Source organism: Mesoplodon densirostris, chromosome 1 (assembly GCF_025265405.1).
Source record: "Mesoplodon densirostris isolate mMesDen1 chromosome 1, mMesDen1 primary haplotype, whole genome shotgun sequence".
NCBI classification, from domain to species: Eukaryota; Metazoa; Chordata; class Mammalia; order Artiodactyla; family Ziphiidae; genus Mesoplodon; species Mesoplodon densirostris.
The window spans coordinates 30707495-30721016 of NC_082661.1; the positions used below are offsets into that span (position 1 = coordinate 30707495).

The 13522-nt window shown below is 33.7% G+C and overlaps 1 protein-coding gene across 3 annotated transcripts in view; it reads left to right on the plus strand.

Moving 5' to 3' along the window:
* The window catches only part of HPSE2 (heparanase 2 (inactive)), a 573464-nt gene that overhangs the window by 317690 nt on the left and 242252 nt on the right, over positions 1-13522 (plus strand). The window contains exon 4 of one of the 3 annotated variants that reach the window (XM_060109459.1): positions 4038-4211. The exons of the other annotated variants lie outside the window; for them this stretch is intronic. Coding sequence (XP_059965442.1) covers positions 4038-4211 — 174 coding nt within the window. The remainder of the gene's footprint in view (positions 1-4037; positions 4212-13522) is intronic. 3 annotated transcript variants of the gene reach the window in all.

Sequence of the window (13522 nt, forward strand, 5' to 3'; positions counted from 1 at the left end):
AGAACTTTCACAGCATCAACTTTCTCAGCACTATATAGATGACTCCCAAGCCTCTCTTTTCCATCTCTCTAAGACTCCAGCTCCTCATCTTTAATTGCCTGCTAGACTAGACTCCTTAAAGTTCTGTTCCTGTGAGATGCCAAAACAACCTGACTATAGGATATAAAGGCATTGGCACCCTCTGGTGGAGAGAGTAGAAGTCATCTTTAAGTATCTGCTTGCTTGGATGGAACCTGACAGGAGATGTTACAAGGAAGATTACATTTGTTGAGCACCTACTGAATGCTCTATATTCAAATATATGTCATTTTAAAATAAACTTCAGGGTATATTTCTTGAACTAGCAATAATAATAATTATACATATCTTTCATTGGGAACTTTCAGTTTCTTACTAGACCATTTTTATGCAACAAACAGGATTTGGGCTGTGTGAACTCCTAAGCATGATTTTAAGGCAGGAAATTGTTCTCTGATAGATGCTGTGAAGGATATAATGAGATACAGTACCAGCCTTAAGGAACTTAACAGTTTAACTGGGTAAACATGCCATTCACTCTGGAGAAGTGACTAAATCAAGAGGTAATCCCAAGGTAAGACAATGTCACAAGGCACTCAGATGACAACAAATGGTGTAAACCCTGAGTTTAAAGAAGGCTGAGGTCACTGTAGGCAGATTGGTGAGTTCACTGAGGAATGGCTTCATGGAGAAGGCGGGACTTAAACTTTATCCTTCACAAAGTATTTCCCAAACTTCTAGCTCTCTAGTTCTCAATTTTTGCCATATTAATAAACTGTCTATATTGTTATTTTTCCACATTTTTCTTTATACTGACTTTTTTTGGTAAATACCATTTTCCTTGTCTTAAACCATCAAATCCATAAAATCACAGATTTGATGTGCTTTTGTGTTTGATATATGTTTTTCTATTACATATGAAACAAACACAGATAATCCTCATCATATGGAGACAATTAGGTCTAGAAAAAGGCCACTTAAAGGGGAGTAATCTACCTAAAAAGAATATCATTCATATGAAATTTTGATGCAAAAGTTTGATTAGGGTTTTAGTTTATAAATAAAATGAAAAATTATGAAAATAAGTGTATTTCATTTTATACTTAAATTATAAGCTGTTTTTGCAACTGTGAACAAATTTGAATGAACAAAATGATATTTATTTGAATATTGAGTATTTTTCTGATAAAATAATTTAACTTTTGTGTCACAGTCATAAGTATTAAAAAACATCAAAGTAGACCTCATATGATCTTTTAATAAAATTATTTTTTGAGCAACCTGTTTTATTATCACTCTTGTGAGTTTTCTCTTGTTCAGTTAACTGATAAAATTCTTCTAGATCCTTACTTATTAGTGTATTTGCATGTGATTTAAGCAATTATCAAACATTATTTTCATTGATCTCACGAAACCCTGTGTCTTTTTCTCACATTTGCAACTTGGCTTTGCAACAGATTTGTACTGAGTTTGCCTTATATTGGACAAACTAAAAACATCATTGCTTTGATTAGTGAGGATATTGCCAAGTGGAAGGAATATTTAAGTCAGTTCTCAGCTCAACAGTGAATATTTTAGTGTTAGGATTACTTTTATTTTCCTATGCATCCTTTAACTCCAGGACAGCCTTCTCAAACTTTATATCAGAGAAACACTTGAAATATTCTCAAGTCTCAGGGAACTTCTGGATAAAAATTATATATAAAGCTCATGGTATGTCAGTGTAATCATTTAGTTGTAGATATTATAATCCAATAATAATTGCCAATACTCTTTTAAATAGAGTGATATTTTCCTGAGAATCTGTTTAGTTTGACTGACATTTTAGCCTATTCTTTTGTAGGTTCCCCCAAAAAGGTCAGTGGTATGGATACAATAAACTTCAATTTTTCTTTTTAAAATGTTATACTTGATTTTTGGTGCCTTACCCAAGTAAGGCTAAAACATTATCACAAATTTCTATCATATAAATGCTGTTGAGGTATGGTACGTGATATATGGTAAGCTGTAAGCTTAGTTTTTTTTCCTTCCTATTTAAAACTGAAAATGACCTTTTAGACAACCTTTCTAGAAAAGAAGAAAAGAACAAGTATTTAACTTTTGTTCTTGAAATTAATCCTTTTTTTCCTTTTTATGAATTTGAAAAATTATAAGGCAAACATAGTATGTTTTTGTTAATTAACTGGTTTAAGCCAAAATGAGATATAAGTTTTCTAAAGGTAGGCTTGTTAGGTTATTTAAATAAGGTTTATGAATTTATGTTAATGTGGTTTTCAATATGAAAATAAATTAACAGTATTGAATAGTAAAGTTACTAAAACTATATGTCAAAGCAATATGAATAAAATTATAGCCTAAGAAAACATTTTCTATGAGACTTTGAAAGAAACAATTTTCTTACTGAGTGGCATGGTCAGATTATGTAGATAATTATAAGATCAGTATACACATGTGTTGGTTTGATGATCATTTTAATAGGCCTAAAAATGCATTTTAATTTTAATTGCTATTTTGGAACTAAAAATAAATAATTAAGTTTATTTCTTTAATATGAAACTATGCTGTTTGTTGTTGCTTAGTTACTTGATTCTGGGTTTAATGTGAGATAAGTTCCCATGGATTTTATTTTCAACTAAAATGAGACAATTTCCATCCTTTTTCTTGATGCTTCTTAAAAAACACTTTCTTGTACATGTATGGAGATAAAAATGGCAGCAACCCTGTATCCCACTTCAAAAACTGATAATGGATTCAACCAAATGATCATGGTCCTGCTTCGTAGGACTAAAAGACCTATAACAGCTGCTATGAGACACCTTGGTCACTCTGTGTCATCTTTTGCAGACCCCCCTAATGATATCTTATAGAGCCCCACATGGTGTTCCACAGAATCCCATTTGAGAAACCCTGCTCTAGGGACTTGGATGATGAGTACTAAGATAATATGAACTCCTGTACATAATTATTAACCTAAAAATTTTTTTCAATCTGTATACCACTTAAAATCATGTCATCCATATTTTGTGAAACACTGTATAAAAGGACAAGTAAAATCTGGATATGTTTAAAAGAGAAAGAAAAGGTGTGACGAATGAGAATAATCAGAGCAAAGGCCAGTGGGGCAGGGGATTCTATAATAAGTAGAACCGGATAACACCTGCAAAGAATTCTTTGACAGTAATAGAGAGACCTGAAGTTGGGGAAAAATTATAGTTGAGTTGTAGGGGCCTTGAACTAAAGGAAACAAAGGTCTTGCAAATCCACTAAGGTTTTGAGGAATAAGTGAAACTAATGAAATTGATTGGGAGAAGATGAATCTGGCAATCTGGGAAGAATCTAGAGGCAGACAGGCAAGTACATTCTTGTAATAATTCATGCAAATGGAAATGAGAGCCAGAACCAGAATGGTGGCAATAGGCATGAAGGAATAGGATGGGTATGGGACATATGGTAAATAGCATTCATGGTATCTGGGATCAACCTAACAATGAACATATTTCTATTAGTAGTTGTGGTATTTCCATTCTCAGAAATATTAGAAATGTGAAATTGAGTGAGATTTGTTTTGGAAGTGCTGCTAGGTTGAGCTATTTTCTGACTCCCCAGCCAGTCATTGTTTCCTGGCCTTGTCTCCTGACAATATTCCTATCATTTCATAAAGGAGTATAGATCCAGCAGTGCCAGATTTTCTGATTTTTTGAGAAAAACTATAAATCTAGCTAGTTTGTGATATCTTCCCATTTCTAAATGTTAACAATTCAATTTTTTGTTAACAGATAAAATATACTATAGACTAGATTTGGTTGTCAATTTGCAAACTTTATCTGGAGTTGTGTGTGCTGCTTTTGAAAATCACCTTGAAATGTACCCTGAACAAAAAGGTAATAGTCCCTTTTGGAAGGCTCTGTGTAATTCCTATTAGCAGGAAGCTCATAGAAAGGCTTTTTGTAGTAGCTAATATTTTCCTTTTGTTGGGATGTTGATTTGAAAGTTACAAGCCTTTCTCTGCTTCTTCCCAGCCAGGTCTCTAGACAAACTTTATAACTTTGCTGATTGCTCTGGACTCCACCTGATATTTGCTCTAAATGCACTGCGTCGTAATCCCAATAACTCCTGGAACAGTTCTAGTGCCCTGAGTCTGTTGAAGTACAGCGCCAGTAAAAAGTACAACATTTCTTGGGAACTGGGTAATGGTAAGTAAGGATGTTGTTTCCTCTGAATTGACAAGATAAAGGGTAAAAAATAAGATGGCTCAGACCATCTCTAGTACCGTGGCCCAGAAAACACTTGGGTTGTTTGACCACTGAGTTGACCTTCCAAATAGTAAAAGACCAAACAGTTGGAGAGTAGATTTAGTGAAGCCCACCATTTGCATCTATAGTTATCTCTAGTTACCTTATTCCAAATATAGGGGAAATGCCAAATGTGACTTATGATTAACAAATTGATATTAAACCAGATACAACCTATCTGCTCAGCCTAAGCTGAAATTTACAATCTTCTGTAGAACACTGGTCCTACAAGATGACCCTTATAATAATTCAAAAGAGTTTGGTCAAGTATATTTGGGAACTGGTCTACAATATATGTACTTCTTGAAGGTTCATAATGCACATCAGCATGTAAAAGGCTTGAGAAGTCCTGTTGCAATAAAATCTGTATAACATTTTTTTAACCCAGCATTTCTTAAATCATTTAACCAGGGTTGGTTTCAGGGGCATGCAACCTGTGCAGTCACATAGGATCTCATGCTTAGAAGAGACCCATGCTTGGTTTAATGCTCTGCTATCGCCATCTTAATTTTTAAATAAAGGGATCCATGTTTTCATTTTGTATAGGGCCCTGCAAATTATGTAGCCAGTCCTGTTTAATCATTGCACTGTGTGTGTGTGTGTGTGTGTGTGTGTGTGGGAGTGTGTGTGTGGGAGAGAGAGAGAGAGACCTATTATCATCTCATGGAACAATGTTCCATCGAACACACAATGTTCCTAAATCACACTATTTTTCCTAGTGATATATATGTGTGTATGATACATATGATATTCTGTAGATTCCATGAGTCTCTAATATTATTGAGTCAACTACTATGGGTTATAGTTAAAATAATGGATAGTATAAAATTGAAAATATTCTGATTCCTAATAAAAAGACATTTTGGTAAACCTTAGAACAAAACAACCAAGAATTCTCTTAAAATTACTGTTACAAATTGATAATAACATTTTTGTCCATGGCCATGTATATCTATAGCTAACCCATGTTTGTTTGGAGCACCGTGTGTGTGCTGGGGGGGCAGTGTACACATACACAAGCACATGTGTGTATTTATGTACTCCACTCTAGAATTTGAAGTTCTCATAAGGTAGCAAGGGATGAGGATTTTATAAGAACAAGTGTCTTTTTTCCTATCACTAGCCATTAACTGCAATGTAGCTCTCTCTTCCTTCCCTGGAGTGGGGGAAATTGGGGGAGAGTTAGCTACCAAATGGAGACTTGAGCTGAACTGAAGATAATTTGGTTACAGGGGGCATAACTAGGGTAGCCTTAGATTTTTCATCTTCCCAACCAGTCTAGGTATCATACGTTCTAGGACAAGAGCAAGAGTGATGTGATCAGCTTAGAACGAGGCAAAATTATTACATAGTAGACAAAGCCATTTACTGATCCCTCCCCATCGTATCTTCTATTTCATGCTCCTTGACATTCTTTGGTATTTTATGTTGTCTGCTCATGACTACCCCACCTAACCTTACCCTGCTCCAGTGTCAGACTCCACCCAGCTTAGCTCTTTTCTCCAAACACAGCAAAATATTCTTCAAACAATTCAAACAATGCATTCCCCAAACAGGGCATTATACCTGTCATGAGGGACTAATTAGCTGTAATGTTTAAAACGGGTGAGTGTAAGACAGTAAGGAGTGGTAGGGCCTCTGATGAGCTAGAGAATACATGCTGTGCCTAAAGCGTTTGTTTTCTTTCTAAAATATTTCTAAATAAAATTGGTTTGTAAAAGAACCTCAGCTGGTTGTAGATAAGACCAAAGTGACAAAGCGAGAGAGAGGCATGGACATATTTACACTGCCAAACGTAAGGTAGATAGCTAGTGGGAAGCAGCCACATAGCACAGGGCGATCAGCTCGGTGCTTTGTGACCGCCTGGAAGGGTGGGATAGGGAGGATGGGAGGGAAACGCAAGAGGGAAGGGATATGGGAACAGATGTATATGTATAACCAATTCACTTTGTTATAAAGCAGAAACTAATTAAAAAAAACAAAAAAAACTTACTTACAAATGACTGATGGGAATAATTCCTCCAGGGTTTGTGGCATCTCTGAATTTGGGAGCTTATTAAATTAAATAAATCTTTAATTAGTATAACTGACGTGATTTGGTGGGGATGGGGAGAGTACAGGCATCTTTCTGTATATATGTCTGTTCCAAATAACTGAGAGTCTGCCCCTTTCCATCCTTCCCCCAAATTATGCGAAACAGTTTAGAGACGGAGCTAATTACATTTTTTAAATGTTGTTTAGTCACCTTAGCCACACAACACTTGATTCCCATCATCATCAATCCATTTTCAAGGATTAACAAAAACAAAGAATCATTTTTGAGGAGGAGAAAAGGCACAGTCATAGATAAGAAAATAGATAGGGATATAGATAGCAATAGATAGAAAAATAACCAAATTTATGAATTTAAAAATTCAATAAGGTAGAAAGTATCTGGTAATGTTCCTGTGAGCATTTCTATCACGGTAGATATAGATGGTTTTTGAGTCTGTAGTCAAGAAGACTAGAGTTGGTCTGTTTCCCCGCCCCCTTGCTTTTATTTTTAAAATTGCATTTCTATTTTTTGATATGACAAATAAGTAGTTTGCCCAAATAAACACACCTTTTAGGGTTTGAAGATTTATTTTGCTGATTCTTCTAATTCATTTTACAACTACTGATAGTTTTTCTTGTGCTAGCATCATATCCCTTAAGATATCCATTGTATTCTGTTCACAATGATTCTGTGTTGTATATTTAGGCCCTTGCCCCTCAGAAATTATCTGATCATCCTCCTGGCTTGGACTTGTCTCTCCAATCTTTCATCCATTTTCTTTTTTGTAACCATATCTTTTTGGACAGACATAATAGTTTAACTATCATATACACATTTAGGGAGGGACAATAGAACTGGTCAGTTCTCTCATCCTCCCATATACCCACATCCTGTTAACAAGTACTTTATCTCTAGAGCAAATCTGGCATTGGAAAAACTAAAGTAGATATTTCTTTGGTTGTTTCTCCTGGAGTATCTAAACTTAAAGTGACTAAACTTTTTTAAAGTTTAAAGTATCTAAACTTTTTTCTCCTTTAAAATCAGTGAATAGTGTGGGCTACAGACCATGAAAGCAAAATATACCCAGTATCAAGAGGTGAAGATTAAGAAAGTTTAGGATGTCAAAGTCAAAGAATGACTTTCTTGATACAAGATTTTTAACAACTATGTTTTGTAGATATAAAATGTTTCCTTAAATGTCATAAATTGTAAACTCTATATTTGATTAATACTAGGTGATGATTGTAATTATTTGCATTTCTTTTAATCATTGATGAATCTAAAGTAAGGAAGAGCAGGGGGGAATTTTGAAGCCGAGACTCAAATCTTGGAAGTGTAGAATAAGAAATTTAATCCAGTTCTGCTCCGGAGAGTTGGTGTTTGTTTTATAGAGGGCTATCCTTAACAAAAATTTTCTGAAGATAATGCAGCATCTCTAATTGAACACTACATTATGAATTGTTTCCCAAATTAGGTGTGTTCCCCAAATTGATCTGCCCACTTCTGAGAACAAATAAAAGCCACTGTAATTAATTACTGAATCAGTGTCATATATTTATACCTATGCCTGACCTATACATTCACCAATTATTCTTGTTTGATTTTAGTTATATGAATCAGTTCCCTGGAACCTGATGTCTACTGAGCAATTTCATAAAATCAAAATTATGACCTTATAAAACTTAGCCCCTTAGAGATGATGATTCTGGCAGCCCAGCTTTATTAATTCATTCATTAACTCAATATTTATTAAGCTTTTAGTCTGTGTTTGTGTGGATAAATGTATGATGTATTTATGTATAGCCATTTATACAGTTTTATTATGTATATTTGTGTGTATATAACAGGTATAGTCTTGTGAAGGCCAAACACAGGGTTGAGCCACCGTGTTCAGACACACTTCTAATTGTTTATGAGGCTACATCATAGCCCATAGCTTTAGAGAACTGTATTTTTGTTGGAGAGAGTTTGATGCTTAGGGAAGGAGAAGGGGGGAAAGAGGAAGAGAAGGGGAGATGAGAAAACATATATAGTTTCTTTACCTGCTTACTTTTCTCCTTTCCCTCTCCCTGCCTGCTTCTCACCTTCATCACCTTTATCTTCTCTATTCTTTCTCCACGTACTCCCATTTACATAATACTCTCATGCTATTTAGTAAGTTTATAGACTTGTACAACCATCTCCACAGTCCAATTTTAGAACATTTCCATAACTCCAAAAAGATCCCTCATGCCAGTGTTCAGTCAGTCTCTGTAACCATTCCCAGTCCCAGGAGACACTAATCTGCTTTTTGTCTTTATAAATTTGTCTTTTGTGGACATTTCATATAACTGGAATCATACAATATGTAGTCTTTTGCATCTGACTTCCTTCACTTAGCATGTTTTTGAGATGTATCCATTTTGTAGCATGTAAAAGTAGTTCATTCTTTTTAATTGCTGAATAGTATTCCAATGTATGAATATATATATTCATATATATGTGTGTATATATATATATATCTACATAGAGATATATCTATATCGATATCTATTTATATATACATATATATCTTGCATTTTGCTTTTCCATTCACCAGATGACAGACATTTGAATTGTTTCTACTTTTTGACTGTGATAAGTAATGCTGCTGTAAATATTCATATACAAGTCTGTGTGTGGATATATACTTTCATTTCTCTTAGGAAGATACCTGGGAGAGGAGTGGAGTCGCTAGTTTGTATGGTAAATTTAAGTTTATTTTTAAACAAACTACCACATTACTTTTCAAAGTAGCTGTACCATTTTACATTTTCCCCAGCAATGAATGAGGATTACAGTTTTTCTACATCTTTGGAAACACTTGTTAATGTCTATTTTTTTGATTATAGCCATTTTAGTGGTTTTGAAGTAGTATATTAATATGGCTTTAATTAGCACTTCCTTAATGACAAGTGATATTGAGCATCTTTTCATGTGCTTATCAGCCATTCTTACATCTTCTTTGGTGAAATGTCTACTCAAATCTTTTGCCTTTTTAATTGGGTTATCATATTATTCAGTTGTAAGAGGTTTAAATATATTCTGGATACAAGATCTTTATCAAACATATGACTTGCAAATATTTTCTCCCAGTCTATAGCTTATTTTATCATTTTCTTTATGGCACCTTTTGAAGTTCAGATGTTTTGAATTTTGATAAAGTTCAGCTTATCAATTTTTTATTCTATTCCTTGTGCTTTTGGTATCATATCTTTGCCTAACCCAGGATCACAAAGTTTTTTTCCTAATTTTTCTTTTAAAAGCTTTGCAGTTTTTGCTCTTACATTTGGGCATAAGATCCATTAAGAGTTAATTTTTGAGTATGGTGAGAAGTAAGAATCTAAATTCATCTTTTTGCATATGGCTATCAAATTGTCCCAGCATTGTTTGTTTAAAAGATTATCCTTTCCTTACTGAATTCTCGTGACACTTTTGTCAAAAATCAGTTGACCACAAATGGGTTTATTTCTGTACTCAAGTCTCTTCCACTGATCTGTATGTCTGTTCTTGGACTACTATACTAGGACTACATTGTCTTTTTTTTTTTGATATATGTATTTATTGCAAAAGATCATCATGATAAGTTCAGTTAATATCCATCACCTCACATAGTTACAAATACTTTTATCTTGTGATGAGAACTTTTAAGATCTACTCTATTAGCAACTTTCAAATATACAATACAGTATCGTTAACTATAATCACCATGATGTACATTACATCCCCATGACATTTATTTTATAAGGTAAGTTTGTATCTTTTGATCATCCTCACCCATTTTGCCACCCTCACACCTGCCTCTGGTAACCACCAATCTATTCTCTACATTTTTTTTTTACATTGTCTTGATTGCAAGTTTCATAATGAGTTTTGCAATTGGGAAATGTAAGTCCTCCAACTCCATTCTTCCTTTTTGTTTTGGCTCTCCTAGGTGTTTGCATTTCCATGTAAATTTTAGGGTCAGTTTGTTAAATTTCCTCAATAAAGCCTGCTGGAATTTTAACAGAGAACATTGAATCTGTAGATCAGGTAGGGAAAATTGCCATCCCAATAATATTGACTGCTCCTATCCATGAGCATAGATTATGTCCCATTTCTTTAATTTTTAATTTCTCTCAGCAATGTTCTGTAGTTTTCAGTGTACAAGTTTGGCACTTCTTTTATTAACTTTATTCTAAGTATTTTATCCTTTTCGATGCAATTGTGAATGGAATTATTTTAATTTCATTTTTGTATTGTGCATTGCTAGTATTTAGAATTGATTTTATATATTGATCTTTTATCTTGCTGAACTTGATTTTTAGATCTTGTTTATTTTCCCCTACCTGTGTGAATTCTTTAGGATTTTCCATATACAGGATATGTTGTCTAAGAATAAAGACAGTTTTACTTCTTCCTTTCTAATTTAGATGCCTAAATTATTTTCCTTGCCTGATTGCACTGACTAGGACCTCTAATACAGATGTTGAATATAAATGGTGAGAGCACACATCCTTGCCTTGTTCCCAGTCTTAGCGGGGGAAACATTCAGTGTTTCAATTAAGTATGATATTTTGCCATTAAGCATTCAGTATTTCACCAGTAAGTATATAGATTTTTCTTAGATACTGTTTATCAGATTGAGGAATTTCCCTTCTATTCATAGTTTGTTGAGAGTATTTATCAGGATTGGGAGTTGGATTTTGTCAAATGGCTTTTTGTTTTGTTTTGGTTTGATTTTTTTGCATCTGTTGTGATGATAATGTGGTTTTGGTCTTTTATTCTGTTAATTTACATTAGTTGGGTGTTGGTATTAAATCAACCTTGCATTCCTGGTGTAAATCCCAATTGGTCATGATATTATAATACTTTTTATATATTGTTGGTTTCAGTTAGTAAATATTTTGTTGGGTATTTTTGAATCTATATTTATGAGAAATATTCATCTGTAGTTTTCTTGTGATGTCTTTGTCTGACTTTGGTATCAGGGGAATATTGACCTCATAAAATAAGTTGGGAATTGTTTCTTCTTCCTCAATTTTCTGGAAGAGTTTATGAAGAATTGTGCATTATTTCTTCCTTAAAAACTTGGTAGAATTCACCAATTAGTCCATCTGAGTCTGGGCTTCCTTTGTGGAAATAATTATAATGACTAATTAAATGTTTTTTGTTGTTATAGGCCTATTCAGATTTTTTTTTTGAGTTGGCTTTAGTAATTTGTGTCTTTCTTGAAAATATTTTCATTTCATATACATTGTGTAACTTATTGGCATAAAGTTGTTCATTGGCATAAGGTTGTAGTCCCTTATCCTTTTAATTACTGTGAGATCCTTAATGATGTTTCTTTTCATTCCTAACTTTGGTCATCTGTGTCTTCTCTCTTTTTTTTTTTTTTTCCTTTTTTGGTCAGTCTAACCAAAGGTTATATCAATTTTGTTGATATTTTCAAAGAACCAACTTTTACTTTAATTGGTTTTTCCCCATTTTTTATATCATTGGTTTCTTCTCTAATTTTTATTATTTCATGTTTTCTTCTTGCTTTGGGTTTAGCTCCCTCTTCTTTTTCTCCTTTCTTAAGATAGAAGCTTAGATTATTGATTTGAGACCTTCTTTTCTAATATATAGGAGTCTAAGGCTGTAAATTTCCCTGTAAGCATTGGGGTTTTTTTCCTAAACAACAAAAAAAAGCTAGAAGTCTAACATATAGTTATCAGCAGATCTTTTTTTTTTTCTGAGGTCTCTCTTCTTGACTTCTTGGCTCACTATGTCCTCACATGGCCTTCCCTCTGTGTGTGCATGCCTAGGTCTCTTTGTGCTCAAATTAACTTTTTAAAAGACTTTTTAAAAGGGCGGTTTTAGGTTCATAGCAAAATTGAGAAGGTATAGAGATTTCTCATATATCCCCTGCCCCACATGTGCACAGCTTCCCCCACTATCAACATGCCTCACAGAGACGTACATTTGTTACAACTGATGAACCTACATTATACATCATAATCACCCAGAATTTATGGTTCACATTATGGTTCACTTTTGGTGAGCACATACTATGGGTTTGGACAAATGTATAATGACAGGTATCCATCATTATAGTATCATGTAGAGTATTTACTGCCCTAAAAATCCTCTGTGCTCCACCTATTCATTCCTCCCTCCTCTCCCTAACCCTTGGCAACCACTGATCTTTTTACAGTCTCCATAGTTTTTTCCTTTTCCAGAATATCATATAGTTGGAATCATACAGTATATAGCTTTTTAAGATTGGCTTCTTTCACTTAGTGAAAGACATTTAAGCTTCCTCCATGTCTTTTCATAGCTTGATGGCTCATCTCTTTAGTGCTGAAAATTATTCCATTGTGTGGATGTACCACAGTTTGTTTATCCATTCACTTACTGAAGAATATCTTGCTTGCTTCCAACCATTTACATTTAATGTAATTGTTGATATGGTTGAACTTACATCTGACATCTTGCAATTTTCTATATATTTCATTTTTTTTTATTCCTCTGTTTCTCCTTTACTGTCTTTTCATTCAAAAGGGATATTGTCTAAGGTACCATTTTAATTTCTTTTTGTTTTGTTTTAGTTATTTTCTTAGTAGTTTTTTATTATAATACATCTTAACTCATTACAATCTACTTTAGGGTAACACTAACTTAATTCCAGTTAACTGTAGAAACTGCTCCAATAAGACTCCATTTTCCCTTCCTTTGTGCTATTATTATTCTAAGTATTACATCTTTATATGTTATAAGCCCAACAATACAGTTTCATAGTTTTGTTTATGCAACTGTCATTTAAATTAGTGAAGAGCTGAGTAATGAATATTTTCAACTGTCTTTTATATTGATCTGTGTAACTATTTTTACTGGTGTTCTTTATTTCTTTGTGCACTTTTGAATCACCATCTGCTGACATTTCCTTTCATCCTAAAAGACGTTCTTTCTTATTTCTTGTAAGGCAGATTTTCTCACAACGAATTCTGTCCTTTGTTTTTCTGGGAAGGTCTAAATTTTGTTTTCAGTTTTGAAGGATAGATTGCTGCATGTAGAATTCTTGGTTGACATCTTTTTTTGGCATTTTGAATATGTCATCCCACTGTCTTCTTCTGGCCTCCATTATTTCTGGTAAAAATTCAGCTACTAATTTCATTGTGTTCTTCTGTATGTGAAGAAT